Source organism: Syngnathus typhle, linkage group LG5, assembly GCF_033458585.1.
Source record: "Syngnathus typhle isolate RoL2023-S1 ecotype Sweden linkage group LG5, RoL_Styp_1.0, whole genome shotgun sequence".
In the NCBI taxonomy this organism is placed as follows: Eukaryota; Metazoa; Chordata; class Actinopteri; order Syngnathiformes; family Syngnathidae; genus Syngnathus; species Syngnathus typhle.
In genome coordinates, this window is record NC_083742.1 from 17,532,042 (window position 1) to 17,552,004 (window position 19,963).

Sequence of the window (19,963 nt, forward strand, 5' to 3'; positions counted from 1 at the left end):
GGCCGATTGACCGCTCCTACTTGTTTTTATTTTATTTTTTTTGGAAGGGGGGATAGGAATGATGTGGGTCCTGCCACTGCCTGGCACCCAGTTCAGGATGTGCCCCCAGCTGGAATAGGCTAGCCGCGACCCTCGTGAGGATAAGCACTTCAGGACAATGGATGGATTTCATGACGTGGAAAGCAATAAGAGTACATCTCTTTTTTCAGATTGTTACAAAGAGCCATGCAAAAATGCACCCAAAATGGCGTCATGAGGTCTGACTAATACGCGTACATCAGGAGTAATAAGTATGTATGATCTAATTGACCAGATTATAAAATTGCCCTGTCCAAATCAGTAAACTATTCAATGAGTTAACAGGTGACATCAATTGTCTTTCTTATTTTATTGTTTTTTTTGGGGTCAATTAAACATGGTCAAACAACAGATGGAATAATAATGCATGGTAAATTTAACAAGTCAATGAAATATCAATTATGAAAATGCATGGTTAATCTAAGAGAATAACAACATGGTAAATTGAACAAAATAATAATATTGCATGGTAAATCATAATATCACATGTTAAGTCAAGAAGAAGATGCATGGTAACTTAAACAGAATAACACGTGGTAAATCTAACAAGACGACTAATGCATGGTTAATCAATTATAAGAATCCATGGTAAAGTGAACAGAATAACAATAATGCATGGTAAATCATAATATCACATGTTAAGTCAAAAAGAAGAAGAATCCATGGTAACTTAAACCGAATAACACATGGTAAATCTAACAAAAAGACTGATGCATGGTTAATCAATCATAATAATGCATGGTAAATTGAACAAAATAATAATAATGATGCATGGTAAATCACAATATCACATGTTAAGTCAAGAAGAAGAATGCATGGTAACTTAAACAGAATAATAACACATGGTAACTAACAAGACGACTAATGCATGGTTAATCAATCATAAGAATGCATTGTAAATCAACCAGTCAATCAAAATGCATGGTAAACCAAGCAGAATGATCATGCAAGGTCAATTGCATTCATAGGATTACTCGCAACTTCCATTGGCACTTTCCAAATCCACCGGATAACGCACTGTGGGCATCTTACACACGTAGCCGTTGAGTTGCATGCAGGACATCATCTTCCATTTGCCAGGCTGGAAGTCGGCGAGCGCGTCAATCTTTTCTGCACGTACCTGGCTCAAGGTGGCCACGCAATTCTCCATCAGGGCGGTAGGTTTTCCCGGAGCCCAGTTGGTGAAGGTCACCTTCCGGCGGTCCGACCACACGAATCTGCCGCGATCGCCCAGGTCTTTCAGTCCGGTCCACGTGTCTCCGGGGGCTGCAGAGGACAAACAGCAACAGAGTTCTCAATGGCTTTCCAGATATGGCAGATATCGAGCCAATGTGAGCGACGCACCAGACTTCAATAGGTCCTGCAGCCAATTCGACTCAGCCTCGGAGAGGATAGACACCAGCTCGGCATCGAGACTCCTGCAGAAGTGTCGAGCGTCGTACCACTTCTTTGTATCATTAGAACGTTTGTAGCAGAAGTCCGCAAACTCCTCCCAGTCAGGTCCCAAGCATCTCGGCTCTGCGCGCAAGATGGCGTCACGTGAAGAAATGCTTTCTATTCTGGACGGTCTACTCACCCGTGTACACCTCAAAAGTGTAAGACGGAGACGGAGCCAATTCGTCAACATATCTGCAGACAGTAAAGTGAGAATGAGCCGGGCATCTTGGACTCGCCAGTGAAAGCGGAGCACGCACACTTTCGAGTTGATTCCGTTACAGGTGGAGCTGTTGTAGGCTTTCTGTGGCTCTTCCTTCAGCAAAGTCACATCTCCTCCGATCTGGTTCTCAATGACGCCCGAGTGAATAGCGGCCGCGCAGATGTTCGAGTCCTGCACTCAGAGAAGGTCTCAGACATAGAACAAAAACTCTGCTTGCAGGTCGTGCGGTAATTAACATACCCGTTTGTAGAGCCGTGTTCCGTAGACCTTGTAGTCGGCTTTGGCGCAGCCCGGTGGGCACCGGACCCTGCGGAAGTAGTTCGTTTAATAAGGAGGAGGCTTTTCGGCAAGAAACGTCTTATCAAGTCCGACTCACGTCATTGAACCGTCGAGGACGAGTTTGGCGGCTGTGCTGCTGCATAAGATGTCTGTGGGTCAGAAGGGAAAATCAAAGCCCGTTTCTTGCTAGTTTCTCACTGCACTCCAAACGTCGTACTCACGAGCGGTGTCGTCAGACATGCACCCCAAGACGTCAAAGCGTAGGCCCGAAAACATTGGCAGGAGGCGGACGTACTGGGCGAAGACAGGCCTGGTTAGAATATACGTCCCCACAGAAGGCTGGAAACAAAACACGCGTGTTTGCAATGAATGACAACAGCCTGAACGACAAAGTCGAGAGTCCGCTCACCTGCTTAGGGTGGTGATACCAAGTCGCTCCGTCAATACTGAACTGCATCGAAAATACGCTGGAACTTTGCCCTTGGTATGTACACTTCTGGGTCACAATGCCTGTGACCTTGAAGTTCTGACCAAGGTTCACCTGGATCCAGCTGCCGACTGAGGGCGGAAGGCATTCCATTGCTCAGGATACCAAACTACGACGGACGAGGTCGACGAGCTGTGATTTTTTTCTTTACGTACACATTTTGGAGGGGCTCCAGCAACCGCTGCCCCCCAGACGCGCTTTGTGAGGTTCGGCATTGATCGCAGAGGAAGAGGCTGAAAAAGAGGAGTCTGGGATTCTCCCGTCCGCGATGCCCAGACTATCAAGACACACTGAGGAAAGACAAAAAAAAGACAATGTGGAAGGCACGCTCGCTCATTCATTCTCATGTCTGGTCACCCGTTCCTAGCCGACGCTCTATCTGGTGATCCGTTGGATTCTTTCCTTGGCACATCATCGGCAAGTGTCAGGATGTGAAGCCCACCTTTCTCCTCACAGCTGTAGACGACGCGGAGGTATTTGGAGACACCAGGGCAGGAGTCCGTATCCGTAAGGTAAATGGGGTAAATGGGGCAAGTCTGATAGTTGTCACACAATTCTCTGAAGCGACGGAGACCCCCTTCCACCCTGCATTCATCTGCAAGTGACAACACACCACCATTTCACGCACGTTTTATTCGCACACTTCCATACTGACTTCAACTTGTCACAGGGGATTTGAATGGTTAATGACTATTAGAAAAAGAGGAATCCAAAAAGCGCCCGGCTTAGCTCTTTTTCCATTTGTATTCAAAGGTCAAATAAACATTTTCTATTGCCATCGCTCACACGTCCATGCCCATGCATGTTGATATTGAGTTATATGTTACAAACGAGTTACCGCCAACGCTGACGGCGTGTGAAAACCTCCTGACAGAAACGGCTCCAGGACAGCGAGCCAAAAACAACGATGCCGCTGGAGGATTCTTACCGCGTGATCCGCCGCCACTCGGACAGACGTCGCCACGCTCCCGTCCATGGAAAGCCGACCGTATGCGGATGACTCTTTCATCGGGACATTTGAGGGATTTCCAATCGTCTTGGCAGACAAGCTCCTCCTTGTAGCCTGTGAGAGCACAACCGTTGACTTCTCTGCATCTTTTTTTACAGAGACGTTGAAGGCGACTTACCGTCATGTGGCGGCAGCTGATGTGTCTTTCCTAGAAGCGGGAACCAGAACGTGGATGTCGACACGTGATGACTGTCCACCGCGGGGCATCACATCTCACTTACCTTTTCCTCTTTTCTTGCAGATGTAGCCTTTCTTGTTGTCGCACTCGTCACGCTTCCAGTCGCCGCTGCCAGTGAGCAAGAAAAGACATTTCCCCCCTTTAGTGACACCTGGAGGGAGGGAGGCAAACAAGATCTGAGCGCTCATCCGTTCCTCCAAAGTGCAGCTGACAACCGCCTCTGCCCAACCTGCACTTGAGTGGAGGTAAGAGAAGGGGGCTCCGTCAGCCCACTTGCCGCCGTCATGCTCGATGGAGGCGCTGGCGCCCAACCACAGGGAGGCATCACCAATCAGAGTCTTGGCGATACCTTTGGATCCCAAAGAGAACATGCAAAATTATTCCAAAACGACTCAACACTTCAACTTGATGGATGTGGCACGGCCGTGACAAAGCGCTAACAATACCGCAACAAAGAGTGAAATGAAAAAAAAAACACCCAAGCAAAGCTGGCCATGTCTCAGGTTTTGAGTTGGAAAGGAAGGCGTAGCACGAAAAAAAAAGGTTTTCTCAAAGAATTAGCAACTTCATGGCCAGCCATATGACGACCGCATACGAAGACATGACGCCTTTTTCAATTTACTTTAGCTTCTATTTCTTGTTTGTTTCATGTTGGAAAATAAAAATGGATCCACTTGTTTATGGCCAATATATTTTAATTCATGGCCTCCTACCGTGTACGAAGCCCTGCTCGTGCAAGTCGGCGATGCTGAGCAGGTTCCCTTGCCGGCCTTTGCAGTCAGCTTGCGCCTCCTGCCAGGTCTTGGTGGGCTGGCGGATCATCAGGTAGCAACAGTCGTTGGTGGGGTCGTCCAGCCACCAGCCGCATTTCTCAGTCCAGCCTGCAATCCGGACATAAGACAGCATAAGCCGGCGTGCCGATGGGGTAAGACGGCTGCAGTGCGCAACGACACCTACGTAGTTGGCCGATTGATGGTGGCAGCTGTTGAGGCCCTCCACGCTTGGCTGCGGGGGAAGGGGGGTTGCAAATATGAGCAAATGCTTGATGTGTGCAGAAGGAGCGCTCGGGAGGGGCGTTTGCACCTCTTTTGCAGACAAATGGCCGCTGCGTGTTGCAGGGGCTGGCACTCAACTCCCCAACAGAATTTGGGAGCGCGCAGTCCCCCGTGGTGTCATCTTGCCAATCGTCGTAGTTCTGTGGACGACATGAGCGTGTTGGACTCTGTCTGCTCGGCTTCCCAACGCCCTTCCTCGGCAATCGCTCACTCGCGCCCAAGTTTTACCCATTTCCCCTCCAAAACAATCCAATCGATGAAGCCTCGAGCGGCATTTCTCCCCTCTTTTTTACCCTCCTCAAATTTGGACTTTCCCAACTCATCTTTTGAAAAATGCCTTTTTAAAAGGCATCTCACTCACGTAAGTTGTTCCGTCACTCCACTCGTAGTCGTCGCCCGTCGTCTTCTTGAGTCCCACGAAAGGAGATTGTGAGGTCCGCGAGTGATCTGGAGGAAAGGAAGGAGAACACGAGCTTCAGGGCAAAAAGAGCTTCAGTCAAATGACGACTGCGGCGGTTGCTCTTGGTGCTCACCATACACAAATTGGGCCTCTTTCTTGGAGTGGACGCTAGCCAGGTGGCCTCCCCGGGAAAGACAGAACTTCTCAGCATCGTCAAAGGTTTTAAGCGTCTTCTCGTAACGATAACAATAATCGCCATAGCGGAAGGTGTTGTCGTGGCAGTCGGAGGCTGGGGCCGCAAAGAAAAACATGACCATGACAAGATGTTCAAGTGCATATAAGTGTGCTGCAACTCACTCGTCACTACAGCAGGACCACTTTTGAGCGAACACTTCGGGCAGCCTGCATAAAAAAGGACCTGTTTGAGCTTTTCTCTTTTCAAAGTCAACCTGATTGCAAACGTGCAGGCTTACTCAGCGGCCGTTTGCACATGTAGGCCAACGAGGAACGACAGGAGCCAGACCGCCACTTGCCGGGCTCACCCCTTCCCCCTTGGTTGACGTAGGCGCAGGACGCAACGTCGGCGCTGTCGGGAGAAAAGAAACAAGCAATTATTTTCCCGTGTTTTTTTTTTTTTCCCATTCCCCAAATGGCCCTTTTCAAAATTGGCTCCTCCGCCTGACAACAGCATGCAAAGTTGTTACGGCTTACCTTTCGAGTTGATTTGGGGCCCAGTTGGTGTGATTCATTGTCTCGCCATCGGACCAGGTCAGCTTCTGGCTCCCGCCTTCAAAGCGACACCAGACCTTGTCGCATTTCTGGGGGGAAAAAGAACAACAGTCCCACTTGTCGCAGCAGTCGACGGCCGCTTGCGCTTCCGTCTCACCTGGTTGGAGAGTCCCAGCCAGAAAGGGGTGTCCTTGCCCACGGTGACCTTCACAAACTCCTCCTCGTCCGAGGTGGTGATGGAGAGCAGGTTGCCGCCCATCCGGACGCAGTGGTGCCAGGCCCCCAGCCAACCGTTGGGCGTCACCACCTCCTTCTTGTAGCAGTTGGTGCCGTGGTCGACCCACCCGGGAGCACACTTGCTGGCTGAGGGCACAATTTGGGGAACAGATCAGAGCACACTCCTGTTTTTGCCCTTCAGTCCACCATTTTGAGCAAAGGGCAATTTGCGGGTCACTGTTGGCCAAATCTACATTTTCTCGGGCAAATTGGAAGATCCGGGACTCGACTTGGTTAGCTTAGCCCAATGGGATCAGAGACGTTTACATTTTGAAAGGATTCCGGAACATTCATCATCGCACTTGAGAAACAACCAAAGTGCCGCTGTACAAGGTAAAACGATGCAAAAAACATTCAACACGTGGCCGAGTACTTCATAAAAACGAAAAAGCACAGAATTTGTTGGTTGGCACGGTAACTCCAGGGTCATGGTTTTCGGCGCAGTCGAAGGTGACTTACGGTCAGGAGCCGGTGTAGGGTTTACTGCAAGAGGAAAGGAAGAGAGACATCAAGGCACAGACAGATGTCAAGGGGCGATGAGTTGGTGGGGTGCTGCCTCTCACTTACCATTTCCTCTTTTCTTGCAGACGTAACCTCTCTTCTTGTTGCACGAGTCGTAGTGCCAGTTGCCGTTGCCAGTGAGGAAGGAAAGACAATTTCCATCGGGGGTACCTGGGGGGCGGGAGAGAAGATCTCAGTGCTCCTCCGTTCCTCCAAATGGCAGCAGACAACCGTCTCCGGCAGACCTGAAGTCGAGCGGCCGTAAGTGACCGAGGCTCCGTCAGCCCACTTGCTGCCTTCGTCATTGATGGGGACATTGGCGCCCAACCACAGAGGGGATGCTTTCATCAGTCCCGTGAAGTAACCTGTACCAGAATAAACGACATCATTAAGAGGAGCCGAGCGAGGAAGACGCGTCATCCGTTGAGCTGCGGGTGATCGACTTTCTCAGCTCAAAAGGAATCGAGTTAGACAGGGGGACCATCGAGAAATATTAAAACCAAAGCAGCAATAACAGTGCGGTTTGCAAACACAAATTGGAGCTACTGAAACAGGGTAGACGGCTGAGCGGATCAGACCTCAACCAGCATCTGACAAAAAAAATGCGGATATTGTATGTGTGTGTGTGTGTGTGAGAGAAAACTGGTTCACAGAAAAACGACAAAACGAGATTGAAGAAAAAAAAAAAAAAGAAGCTTTTAGCTGACAGTCAATATGGATTCCGGGAGGACACTAATGGACCTTAATAGAGAACATCAGATTATCAAAAAGTTATTGGGATTTTCATCAACCAAAAGCATTTGACCCAGTAAATCACGGCATCAGAGTAGTTGGTCTGGACTGGCTGAGGAGCTACTTAAGCAACAGGCAGCGATTTGTAAAAAGTCTGGAGATCATGTATCCCATAACAGGTGAACAACCTCTGCCCTTGGTCCTCTTCAACGACTTGTGTATCCAACGTCATGAAATGATGATGATACAAACATTTATTGCGCTGGGGACAATTTACAGCAGCTTATGGAAACCAACAATCGCCACAGAAATGAATACGTGGTTTAATGTAAAACCAAACTGCCAACAACAAAATTATTTGTCAGGTATAAATCAAAGTGAAAATTGACAATGGTATGAAAGAAAGAGTTTCTGAAAGAAAATTCCTGGGCGTGACTGTTGACAATAAAAAGCTGCTGGAAATCGCACATGAATTAATCATGTCAAAACAAAAATGTCAAAGGTTATTGCAATTCTGAGGAAAGCAAGAAGCAGTCCGGACTCCAGATACCTACATATTGCCATATCTGAACGACTGTGTGGAAATACGGGGTAACGCCGAATAAGTTAAGCAATAGGAAAAATAACAAGGAGCATACAAACACACTTTTTATCATACCAGACAAACTTTTGCCACTCGGGGATGTGATCAAACACAAGACAGCTCAAATTATATGTACACAGCAAGGTATAAAGGTATAAATGTGTTTCTGGAAAGGCAGGCACGGTGGCTATCATCTGAGAAGGGAAGAGAATTTTAGGAGTGGAAAAGTCTGAACAACGATAAAAACGATAAAAAGTATGGGTATAACCGTCGTCTGTGGGGTGAAATTGTGGAATGGTCTGGGAAATGAGCATGAAAATAGGGCAAACATAAAAGTGTTCCAAAAAAGTGTCGAAAAACTGGTTTCTTAACATGTATGAGGGGAAAAAACGACAAAACTGACTACACACAGACGGACTACACTCGAGCATTCATTGTTGTTGGGGGTTTTGGGTTGTTTGTTTCAGTGACTTAGATATGGCACTTTAAAGTGGTGTTTTATTTTCCTATTTTCATGTTTTAAATAGGTTCGAATCATGTTTTAAATAGGTTCGAAATGAACATAACAACAACAACTTGTTCATGGCCAATATTTCAATTCATGGCCGCCTACCATGTACAAAGGTCTGCTCATGTTCGTCGGTGATGCTGAGCAGGTTCCCTTGGAGGCGTTGGCAGTCGTCTTGCGCCTCCTTCCAGGTCTTGGTGGGGTGGCGGATCATCAGGTAGCAGAAGTCGTTGGTTGGGTTGTTATGCCACCAGCCGCATTTCTGAGTCCATTCTGCGAGCCAGACGGCGTAAGACAGCGCAAGACAGCGCAAGACGGCGGCAATGCGGGACACCTACCCGGCTGGCCGACTAATGGTGGCAGCTGTGGAGGCCCTCGGCGCTCGGCTGCAGAAAAAGGGGAGCGAATATGAGCAAATGCTTCACGCATCCAAAAGGGGCGCTCGGGAGGGACGTTTGCACCTGTTTTGCAGACCGGTGGGAATTTCCAGTAGCAAGCAGCGTTTCTGTACAGGTTTTTGTTGGCTTCCAAATATGAACAGTCACCAGAGGAGGAGTGGGACATTTTTCCGTAGTCCTGCGGATGAGATTTTGGACAGAACATTAGCGTGTTGCATTCAATGTGGTCATCTTCCCGCCGCATTTCCTCACTTGCAGCGTTTTCGTACCTTCTCTCATTAAAGTTTCACTTTGGTTGTTGGGTTCACTTTGTCAGTCATAGTAATATGAACATTGCAATAAAACATTGTGCCCGCCCTGGCAACCCAAATAAATGTCTGGGAAAGACATGCACAAAGCAACTAACCCTGTCAGTCAAAGTAGTATGAACATTGCAATAAAACATTGTGCCCGCCCTGGCAACCCAAAAGGTGCACAAAGCAACTAACCCTGTCGACCTAAAGACAAACCCGAGCCACCGTCCAGGATATATCATCTTAACCGCCTCCTCTCTAAAATCAGAGCGCCAATACTTTGTAAGCGGCTGCCCCATGCCTCTAGACAAGACGGATGGATGCCTGCAACATGACTTTTCCAAAGGCCTTCAGCAATCCACTTACAGAAGCTGTTCCGTCAGTCCACTCGTAGTTGTTGCCCTTCTTCTTTTCTCCCACCCATGTGTTCGACGAGTAAATTATGTGATCTTGATGAAAGGAAGGAGAACAAGAGCTTAAGGGCAAGAAGACCTTCAGCCAAATGACGACTGTGGCGGTTCTTCTTGGTGCTCACCAATAATGAATCGGGCATCTCGCTCAGAGTGTATGCTCGCCAGGTGGCCTTGCCGGGCGAGACAAAACTCCTCGCCATCCTCCCAAGTTCTACGTGTCGGGTCAAAAAGATAGCAATCATCGCCGTAAAGGAAGTTGCCATCGTCGCAGTCGGAAGCTGAGGCCACAAAGAAAAACATTGAGGAGGAAACCATGACGAGATGGTTAAAGCGCAAATAAGCATGCTGCAACTCACTCTTCATTACAGCAGGAACATTATTGGAGGTACACGGTCCCTCCGGGCAGCCTGCAAAAAAAGACCCGTTTGCGCATCTCACCTTTCATCAGCAACGTGACCACGGACGTGCAGACTTACTCTGCGGCTGTTTGCACATGTAGCCCAACGAGGAAGCGCAGGAGCCAGACCTCCACTTCCCACGCAAAAGATAAGCTCCTTGGTTGACGTAGGCGCAGGACGCGACTTCGGCGCTGTCGGTAGATTATAAAAAGGAACATTTTCCTATTTTTCCTTGAGTGCTCGTTCTCAAAATTGGTTCCAGAACCTTTACGCGTGTCCGCCTGAAAACAGCATGCGGAGATGTGACTTCTTACCTTTTAAATTGGTCTGAGGCCCAGTTGGTGTATGTCGTTGTCTCGCCATCAGACCAGATCAGCTCCTGGCTTCCGGCTACAAAGCGACACCAGACGTCGTCGCATTTCTGGGGGGGGGGGGGGGGGAAGAAAACAGTTCCAGTTGTCGCTGCAGAGTCCACGACTGCTTCCGTCTCACCTGGTTGGAGAGTCCCAGCCAGAAGCGGGTGTTGCCCATGGTGTCCTTCACAAAGTCCTCCTCGGCCGAGGAGGTGATGGAGAGCAGGTTGCCGCCCATCCCGACGCAGTGGTGCCAGGCCCCCAGCCAACCGTTGGGCGCCACCACCTTCTTGTAGCAGTTGGTGCCGTGGTCCAGCCACCCGGGAGCACACTTGCTGGCTGAGGGCACAATTTGGGGATCAGGCGCACAGATCACCGCACACTGATGGAACACTTGCATGTTTTTATTCTGTGCCCTTCATTGGGGGCATCTGAACCAAATGCACGAGGATTCTGTCAGAGGTGGGGTGGGAGATGGGGGGTCCAACGCCCATTGTCGCTTTGGCCCCTTCCAAAAACTTGCCTGTCCTCCATTTTTGGGTCCAGCCAGCGCCATGCAGCAAAGTGGAGCTGCTGATTGTTTGCATAAAAGCATCACTTACGCTTGCCAAGGATTGCACACAATTGCCCCAAAGTGATCATACTAAGCTTCAGATGTACAGTGGGGCAAAAAGTATTGTCAACCACCAATGTTGCAAGTTGTTCCACTTAAATTTTAAGTCTTAAAAGATCCCATCATCTTCATCATCATCATCATCATCATCATCATCTTCACCCTCAGCAATTACCCCACCCACCAGTTACGCACGTGTGGCAGGCATATCGATGACCAATGAGCTAAGCTCAAATCAGGTCATCACACATTTCACCACTGGAGGGTGCTAAAGCACAACGCAACTCAATCGAATGGAACACGTTGCAACAGTTGGACCGCTCCCCCCTTCTTTGCTCAAGAAGCCCGTCCGCCCGCTCTTCCTAATATCCAAATACAAAGCCAAGCAAGCCAGGCCTGACTCAGTGTTTCATGGAGAAGAAGGGCTTTTAAACTGCGGGCTCAATGAATCAATCAATCATGCGGGCTCAATGAATGAATGAATCAATCAATCAATCAATCATGGAATCTGGGGGGCAAATGGAATCATTCAGATGCGCTCTGCGATTCACACGGAGAAATGAACACGCGTTGAAATCAGAGTCTCATAAAATCAATTTTGCAATCTTTGAAAACATATGCCGACACATTTTGATGATGCACAGCGATATTAGGAACTGCACAACTGTGTTGCAACTTTTTTTGATGACAACAGACCAGACACGAAGGTGTATTATTAATAATATAATTACAATATAATTATTAATATAACACAATGCTAAGAAATATCTATTGTATAAAGGGGCTGTAAGAAATGATTGCTAATACTCTATCGAGGACTGTAAGAAACTTAATAATAATGACTAATAATGATTGATTATTATTCATTATAATTAGCTCATATAAATCATGAAAATATTCTTATAATAGGGGCGCCAAGAATTATCTTGTCTATATACACATGTGCATAATATATTGTATGAAATGATTATTATTATTATATGTATTACTTTTATTATTATTAAACTAGTATTATCACTATTATTATATATCATTTATTATTATTATGCTTGTGTCTTGTTGACATTCTCTGTCTTTAACCCTAACGGTGCAACTCATCTACGTGTCACAAAGTCCAATCAGCCGCTCCTGAATTCCAAGCGTGCCCATGTTTTAGGAATACATTTTTTTTTTAAAACAAAAACAGAGCGAAGGAAAAACAAAAGTAAAAAAAAAAAAGAGATGGAAGGAAAAGCCCAGTAACGCGACAGCACATATAAACATACATAAAATGTAGAAATACATTCGTTTTCAAAATAAAAGAGCAATTTTAGATTGAATATTTTCAAGTTATATGCTCAACTTCAATACATCATCCTGAGAGCCAGTGCGCACTTAAAATTCACAAGCGGGGCTCGTAAGAAAACGCAAAGACACTTGACTCAACGGTTCCAGCCCACATGAATGATGAAAATGATGATAAAGGCAAGCCTCGATAACTAGAAAGGTCCGGTCCGGGACAATTGACGTACACAGCAACTACATCAAAGTGTCCGAATAATGAGGATTCTTCAAAGTTTTTGTCGTCCAAATGTGTGACATTGCAATGATTTTTTTAATTTTTATCTCAGGCACCGTAATGTTAGAATATAAGCAGATGCCGTCGTGCTAACTCACAGTACAGTACATTCCAGCTCTTTACTGTGGTTTCAATGGACTAAAGATACAAATTGCTTACCTGAAGCACATGTCCAAAATATGGCAATCTGGAGAAGAACACGCTTTAGTTCTTCCCACATGTTGGAGGAAAATCTGAACCTCTCACTGAGGGTCGCAACGATTGCAATCGGGAGAAAAGAAATGATAAGTCAGTCGCCTCACTGCGAGTAGGCAAGTGGATTCTAGTCAAGAAAAAAATGAACGTTTCGTGCACTCTGGTCGGAGACAGAGGCAGGCCACGCCCACACGCCGCGTACGTCAAACACGTCACATACGAAGCTAGTCATCTCAAAGCACTCTCAAGCGACGTGGGGAGTGGCGCGCGCCTGTGTGTATGACCAAAAAAACAAAAAAAAACAGCCTTTGATTCCTTTAGTGTTTGTGACTTTGTAAATGTTCTGGACGTGAACAACAGCGCAAAGCAGCCAACTCGTTGAACAGTAAATATAAATAATTAAATCCAAGTATGAAAGTTGGAATTCAAAGTCAAAGTCAAAGTCTGCTTTATTGTCAACATCTTCACATGCCGAGACACACAAAGACATCGAAATTACGTTTTCCCTATCCCACGGTGACAAGACATATTACACGATAGACACACAAGTAAACAACGCAATATAAAAAACAAGAAGGCACAAACAATAAATAAGAGTAATAATGAGGTGTCACTCAATTTATGTTCAGGTATACACAAGACTACAGAAGCTTTTCCATTCACGTCTCTCAGAATTCGTGTTGATTTTCAGACAACATGAGGAAATACATTTAGCGGACGTGCTTTTGAATGAAAATGAACCAGGAGACGATGAGCAAATGAATCTGGGAGAAATGAGGGGAAAGCCTCTCCAATTGAGCCTCGCAGGCCTCGAGTGCAAAAGCACAAAACATATGGAGAATACTTTTTATTCATAATATCTATAATATAAATAGGATCATAAAAAGTATCATTTTTTTTATTGAATCTTTGATTCAACTCCTCTGTGAACGTGCCTTTTCCTTTCGGCATTGCTTGTAAACACTCGGTGTAGAAGCGCGTGACTTATTTGCCACCCATGCAGAGAAACCTGCAATTGAGTGAAATGGAACCGAGTGGCAATTCTATTGACAATGTACTTAATAATGCAAATTTTGAAAAACAACCTTTCATTTTTACCGCAGGTCACAATGGGAAGCAATTGATCAGTATTAAGCAACAAAAGGAGAAAACAAAAATCCACTGATCGACCTGACTATTTTCATTATGATCTTGAGGTAGACTAAACCGGTCTAGAACGGGGGCTCGGTTTTCAACAAGAGCGAGCAGACACACAAAGGGCACCACTGCTTTGTTACTTATGTTGCGAGTCCAAGGTTGCCTGAAACCAGAGGGCGGGGTCGAGTCTTTCCATCCGACCGGTGTTGAGAACAAATTGAAAAATGACTTCGGACTCATCACGCTACTTTGGCTTTGCTGCGGGGGAGTCGTCAGAACGTTCAAGGCTTCTTCCACAACGATACGTTTGTTTAACAAGAGCACAGACACATAGTTGTTCACTTTTGGTCAAATGGATGACAATAACAACTAAAAAGTATCCACTTAGGGACAAAATTCCCCACATGAAATGTCTCGAGTGGCATGGCTGCGCGCTCAATAAATGTCCATACAAAAAGAAATAACAGTTGAATAAATAATGCAAATTTCGAAAACAAACGTGACATTTTCACTGCAGGTCACAATGGGGACCCAGTGTCATTTTTGGGGACGATCGTTATTCAACAACAACAACAACAGCAGCAGAGAAGCAAAATCCACGGATGGACCGATAAGCCTTTCAACAAGAGGGCGCAGACACACAAACGGCCTCGGCGCTTGTACCTAGTATTTATACAAAGTCATAATTTAAATGACGTTCACCTTGTCTTTGCTTTTTATTTTCATGTCTTCATTTGATTGATGATGTTTACATGTTTGAAACAAATAAATTCATTCAAAAATGCATTCATTCGAGTCATGAAGTTCTTGGCCGACGCCTCATGACGCACGCTCCTTTGGCTTTGTTGCGGAGGAGTCGTCACAACGATACATTTGTTTAACAAGGGCACAAAGACAAATAGTTGTTCACGGGCCAAACTGATAATAACAACTAAAAAGTATCCATTTAGGGACAGAATTCCCCGCATGAGATGTCTTGGGAGGGCTCGAGCGGCGTGGCTGCGCGCTCAATAAATGTCCATAAAAAAAGCAATAACAGTTGAATAAATAATGGAAATTTTGAAAACAAACATTTTCTTTCCCGTTCACTGCAGGTCACAACGGGGACACCGATTGCCATTTTTGTGGACGATCGATATTAAGCAACAAAAGCAGAAAACAAAAATCCACTAATCGACCGATAAGGCTGACTATTTCCTTGATGACCTTGAGGTCGACATACCGGTCCAGAAAGGGGGCTTTGTTTTCAACAAGAGGGAGCAGACACACAAACGGCAACACTTCTTGTTACTTATGTTACGACTCCAAGGTTGGCTGCAACTCCAGGGCGAAGCCGAATCGTTCCATCTGACCAGCTGACACGTGGCACTGTGGCAGCACCACACAGCAATGGCGGGTCGGCAGTGGGCCTTGCGAGGAGGCAGGGAGTTAGTTTCAGGTGTGCCGTTTTCTTTTTTGTTTCCAAAAGGGTCAAAACAAAATAATGCTATGCTATGCTATGCTACACTATACTATGCTATGCTATACTATAGTGTAGAAAAGAGGCGCAAGGTGGCGGTATTTGCAAAGTAAAAACATGCAAGATAAGAAAATAATCTTGACCCAAATTTCCAAAATAAAGGCGTGAAAATATATTAGTAAGGCTCTTTAACACTACAACGCTTTACAATTTCGTCCATTGATTGAAGTCCAAATTTTGACTCAAAACAAGCGTTGTTCATGACGAGGGACGACTAATTACGACAAATTTGCGTTCTTTCGGGGTTCACTTTCTTACCTCTGAAATGTTGGCAGCGAGGTCGGGCGCAAATTTGGCATTGTTTTGCACCTCGGTCCACGGTTTTTAGACTAAATCAGGGGTGTCCAACCTTTTTGCAAGGAGGGCCAGATTTGATAAAGTGAAGGGGCCTGGGGGGCAATATTTTTTTGGGACATTTTTTAACTACAAAATGCAAATAGACACTGTTATAAAACACATTTCATTGTTCCAATTGTCTTAATTTTTTTAAATCACACAATAACCAAATATAAGCCACCCAGGCAGATGTGACCAACTCTAAAAACACAAATTCTGCCTTTCATTCATATCTGAAGAGTCCGATAACATGAACAAACTGTCTGAAATCCCTTAAAGTTTAAAATAATTTTTGCCTCACAAACATTTTAAACAGGAGTTATAAGTAATGCAAAGTTGTGTGTTATTATTCAAACTTAAAACAAGTGAATTCTGCTCTTGTCATTTACAATATCTTTCAGAAAGTCATAGTTTGTGTCACGTCTACAAGTTCATAAAATCAACAGTATTACCATGGCCACTTTGTGATATTTAATATTAAGTAATATTTACTTTTGATTTACTTTTGACTCACAGCAGCGCGTGAAGAATCGCTGTTGTGATGCCAATCTACGCGTCTCTTGGACGTAAACGTTTTTGTTGAAGTTTGGACCGCCCTCATAGAAAAGCTGAGTGTGCATATTGATGATTTGACATGACGGGAACGTCAGCCTGTTTATATTACTGTGTTAAAATTATGAATCGTGATCAGATCCCCGTTTTAAAAGTTCAGTGGTCTAGTCTGTCATTATCTTCTTATGTCGGTAATAGCATTTTTCTTGTACATGCAACAATGTTGAACCCACCTCCCCAATAATAAAAACCACAGAATTACAAAGAATACAAAACAACATAAGTGTTAATCTAGACAAGTGTTTATTAAATCAAGATTCAACCTTGCACAGGCTAACAGTACTCATAAGCCAAGTATACGAAGGCCCATTTGCTGACCTCTTATGAGTAATGCTTCCGTTTAAGAGACACCAGATCATGGAGGTATTGCACAACAGTTTACACAGTAAAAGCCAAAAGGCACACACACGCAGTCACTCATTATTCAGCCATTCATATCTCGTGCAGAAACATACACAGAGCAGAAAGCATCGAAACATCTAAAATGCAACCAAAGGCATTTCTTCATCATTAATGAATGCAAGCAGACACGTCAAATACGCACACACGTGTGTGTGTGTGTAAAAACCAAATACATGGGGCCATATTGGAGTGTCACTTGGCCAAATTAGTACCGGCAAGTCTACTGTAGTGTTTTTGGATGATTTCAATTGGGCTTGGGTATGGAGTCTTGCTAACTCTCCATCATTGTGATGGGCGAGCGATACATGTTCGTTAAAATGTGCATTAAGACCTCACAAATACACAATCAGCCACAGTGGAATGTTGACCATTTCAATAAACATCAAAAAGCTGATGAGCAACAAACACTTTTGTTTGCCAGGTCATTGAGGGGGGGAAAAAAAGCCACATTTAAGACATGATGCAATCCCAATGACATTAGATGGTTTCAACGAAAGACAAAGAGGCGGGTTTGTCCTCCAAAACGTTCCTTGGAAACAAATCCAGCCTCCAATGGTGGAAAATCGCGCCGGCTGCCGACCTCCACCATGAGGCGTTGAGATTGTGTGGCTGGCGCTCGATGTTGGATTGGGACGAGCAGAAAGGCCAAGACAGAGTGAAAGTGATTGAGGCGTGTCCGTGGGGACGAAGCCACGACATCACATGATCTCGCAGCAGGAGTTCTGTTTCCTTGCCTATAAAGGAGGGAGGGGTTTAGACGAGTAATTAAATCGTAGACTTGTTTTAAATAGATGCCTGGTACTCACAGTCTTATAAAAAGCTTTGGATTGGGTCCCCAGGTGCTCTGACTTGGCCACCAGGTCATCCAGTTTCTCTCCTCTCTCCAACAGACTTTCCATGGTCTTGTGCTACACACACCAGACCACAAACACAATTTTACATGTATGGCCTAATAGTGTTTATCATAGCAGTATCATTGACTATTACTATAAACACTTTTTTGGAACTGATTAATGGCATTTCCATTCGTTTCAATGGGGAATGATGATTTCAAATCTAACTTGTACCACCACTATACAGGCTTTTTTTTTTTTGCCCACTGGCATGATGGCGCTTATGTGATATTTGAGTGGTAAGAAAAATCAATCTAAAAAAACGACAAGACAGGTTTTCAATACCAAAATTATTTTTGTGTCGTCCAGCTCTGCCTGCACTTTTGACATTGCATCTGCTTCCCTTGGGTTCTGAATCAGAAAACAAGGAGTCAGGTAAACCTTCCTTTCACACACACATATTGTTATAAGCTTTTTTATTATGAGCTAAGTGAGAGCCGACCTACCTGATATTTGGCAAGGTGAATGTCTAGGGCCTTGTAGTTAATGGTGTCTGGGTTGCCAGAGGGCCAGTCTATACTGTCCACCTGTCTAGAAAATTCCTCCAACACCTAAAACACAAATCACCGTCAATAGAAAACAGATACTGCATGCGCACATGTAATGGGCATCATCGATGATGTGCTCACCTTGTCAAGCAGTGAGAAGCAGACTCTTTGTGGGTATTCCGTGTCTGCTATGACCACCGCACCCAGGTTGTCATTCCTCACGTACACGTGACACAGGTAATCTGTTGGAGAGTTTTCTACTTGTAAAAATCCAACCTTTTCACATTGTCACAATTACCAGTTGAGATGAGAAAATCGGGTCATTATCTGAGGAAATACGTTGAATTATTAGCAAGAGCTCCAGCGTCTCTTTTAATACCTTGTTCTTTGACAGAGGCACGACTTCCAACCGTTGTCCGCTCAACAATCAAGGCACTGGTGAAGGACATGAACTCCTGGATGCTACAGGGCAACATGACAATATACAAAAGAAGAAATCAACACTGTAATCTTGCATCTGCAGCAATTTGGAACATTGTAATTAAAATGAGCTGTTTGTTAAAGGTTTGATTCCACACAAAAATATGAGTCAGCTTGAGGGAAGGACTAGAGAAATCTCAGAGTAGCATTAAACAATAATATAATATTATTAACATTTATATAACCACCAAAGAAATGAAAGATGACATTAAAAATCACAGTTGAAAATGAGTAGGAAAACCCACCTGGATTTCTGAAAGAAGCTGAAGGATGAGAGGTCGAAGGCCGCTTTCAGGAGGTTGGCTTTCGTAGCTCCTTTATAATGGACGCTCATGCTGTAAAGCTTCATGGTGCCGCCTGCTCCCTCTCAGCAGACGCCGGTTAATCTAAAGTGGAATGGGACATGGGTCAGATGACAAGCATTATCCGCCTCAGCAATACTATCACACAAAATCAGCGTTGTTTGGAAGCTAACTAGTGCAAGTAGCCACCATGTTACGTGTTGAAATTGATTAAGAATGTACATTTTAGTTTAGCTTTACATGACGTCAAGACATTGATTACAAGAGCCTATCCCACTGTAGTGCAAACTAAGTCCACGAATATTTGTACAAAGTTAGGCCGAGTAGTGCTTAGCTACAAATGCTAGCTTGTTTTCCCAAGGCCTCCCGGCTAACTTACCCGGTTTTAAAAAAACAAAAACAACAACACCGACAAACCACTTGGTTAAATCAAGAAACCAAATAAGTTATTATTCACACGACAAAAACAAAACACTGGCTTTCCGTTTTTAGAGCGGAAATCCGAAACGTCCTAATTCTAATGTAGTAGTGAGGAAGATGCTACTTTTCTTGTAACCAATCACCACGTCACGATCATCTTTGGGTCCCTCGACATAATCGGTTCTTAGAAACAAGAGCCTGATACATTTATCGTTCCGCCTCAGTCACGGACAACAACAATAATAATAATAATAATAATGATGATGATAATAATAATAATGATGATAATAATAATAATAATAATAATAATAATAATAATAATAATAATAATAATAATAATAATAATAATAATAATAATGATACTAATAATGACACTAATAATGACACTAATAATAATAATAATGATACTACTACTACTACTACTACTACTACTACTACTACTACTAATAATAATAATAATAATAATAATAATAATAATAATAATAATAATAATAATAATAATAACAATAATAATAATAACACCGTGTGTGGACAAGCGCTATAGAAATGGATGGCTGGATTATTATTATTGACTCTTGACAAGGTGACAGCAAATTCAAAGCGGAAAATTGTTAAGAATTGATTGGACTGGAAATAGTTCGGAATAACACGGTGCTCTAGAATCAGGCACCATGAAGTGTG

At 44.5% G+C, this 19,963-nt stretch overlaps 3 protein-coding genes across 3 annotated transcripts; all 3 read right to left on the reverse strand.

Annotated features, from left to right (window-relative positions):
• Positions 1-373: 373 nt before the first annotated feature.
• Positions 374-6,657, reverse strand: LOC133154048 (macrophage mannose receptor 1-like). The gene is made up of 24 exons (XM_061278435.1): positions 6,633-6,657; positions 6,030-6,235; positions 5,855-5,961; positions 5,617-5,729; positions 5,501-5,545; positions 5,277-5,432; positions 5,105-5,190; positions 4,772-4,883; positions 4,646-4,693; positions 4,402-4,569; positions 3,918-4,037; positions 3,732-3,839; positions 3,629-3,658; positions 3,430-3,564; positions 2,944-3,096; positions 2,657-2,791; positions 2,424-2,572; positions 2,236-2,353; positions 2,112-2,163; positions 1,976-2,042; positions 1,773-1,906; positions 1,655-1,707; positions 1,423-1,596; positions 374-1,344 (listed from the first exon to the last, which is right to left on the reverse strand). Exons 1-24 carry the CDS (start codon positions 6,655-6,657, stop codon positions 1,049-1,051), a joined length of 2,790 nt encoding a protein of 929 aa, XP_061134419.1. The 3' UTR covers positions 374-1,048.
• Positions 6,624-12,823, reverse strand: LOC133154050 (macrophage mannose receptor 1-like). The gene is made up of 12 exons (XM_061278436.1): positions 12,658-12,823; positions 10,467-10,666; positions 10,289-10,395; positions 10,053-10,165; positions 9,933-9,983; positions 9,699-9,854; positions 9,530-9,612; positions 9,018-9,048; positions 8,811-8,858; positions 8,578-8,745; positions 6,895-7,014; positions 6,624-6,820 (listed from the first exon to the last, which is right to left on the reverse strand). Exons 1-12 carry the CDS (start codon positions 12,716-12,718, stop codon positions 6,708-6,710), a joined length of 1,251 nt encoding a protein of 416 aa, XP_061134420.1. The 5' UTR covers positions 12,719-12,823; the 3' UTR covers positions 6,624-6,707.
• Positions 12,824-16,523: 3,700 nt separating this feature from the next.
• On the reverse strand, positions 16,524-19,460 carry LOC133154504 (synaptobrevin homolog YKT6). The gene is made up of 8 exons (XM_061279282.1): positions 19,242-19,460; positions 18,806-18,946; positions 18,460-18,542; positions 18,222-18,322; positions 18,039-18,143; positions 17,878-17,943; positions 17,506-17,607; positions 16,524-17,433 (listed from the first exon to the last, which is right to left on the reverse strand). The coding sequence occupies exons 2-8, from the start codon at positions 18,907-18,909 to the stop codon at positions 17,398-17,400; spliced, it is 597 nt and encodes a 198-aa protein (XP_061135266.1). The 5' UTR covers positions 18,910-18,946; positions 19,242-19,460; the 3' UTR covers positions 16,524-17,397.
• Between the last annotated feature and the right edge of the window lie 503 nt (positions 19,461-19,963).

Bases quoted from the DNA above. Each gene is read 5' to 3' on its own strand.
- LOC133154048 (XM_061278435.1), bottom strand. From the start codon at position 6,657: ATGTCTCTCTTCCTTTCCTCTTGCA. The intron at 5,730-5,854 runs GTAAGCCGTAAC...TTCTCCCGACAG, and splicing joins GCCCCAAATCAACTCGAAAG to CGCCGACGTTGCGTCCTGCG. The intron at 2,043-2,111 runs GTGAGTCGGACT...CTACTTCCGCAG, and splicing joins GTCCTCGACGGTTCAATGAC to GGTCCGGTGCCCACCGGGCT.
- LOC133154050 (XM_061278436.1), bottom strand. From the start codon at position 12,718: ATGTGGGAAGAACTAAAGCGTGTTCTTCTCCAGATTGCCATATTTTGG. The intron at 10,166-10,288 runs GTAAGAAGTCAC...ATCTACCGACAG, and splicing joins GCCTCAGACCAATTTAAAAG to CGCCGAAGTCGCGTCCTGCG. The intron at 8,859-9,017 runs GTGACTGTTCAT...CTTTTTCTGCAG, and splicing joins AATGTCCCACTCCTCCTCTG to CCGAGCGCCGAGGGCCTCCA.
- LOC133154504 (XM_061279282.1), bottom strand. From the start codon at position 18,909: ATGAAGCTTTACAGCATGAGCGTCCATTATAAAGGAGCTACGAAAGCC. The intron at 17,944-18,038 runs GTAGGTCGGCTC...TTTCTGATTCAG, and splicing joins TTCACCTTGCCAAATATCAG to AACCCAAGGGAAGCAGATGC. The intron at 17,434-17,505 runs GTGAGTACCAGG...CCTCCTTTATAG, and splicing joins CCAAAGCTTTTTATAAGACT to GCAAGGAAACAGAACTCCTG.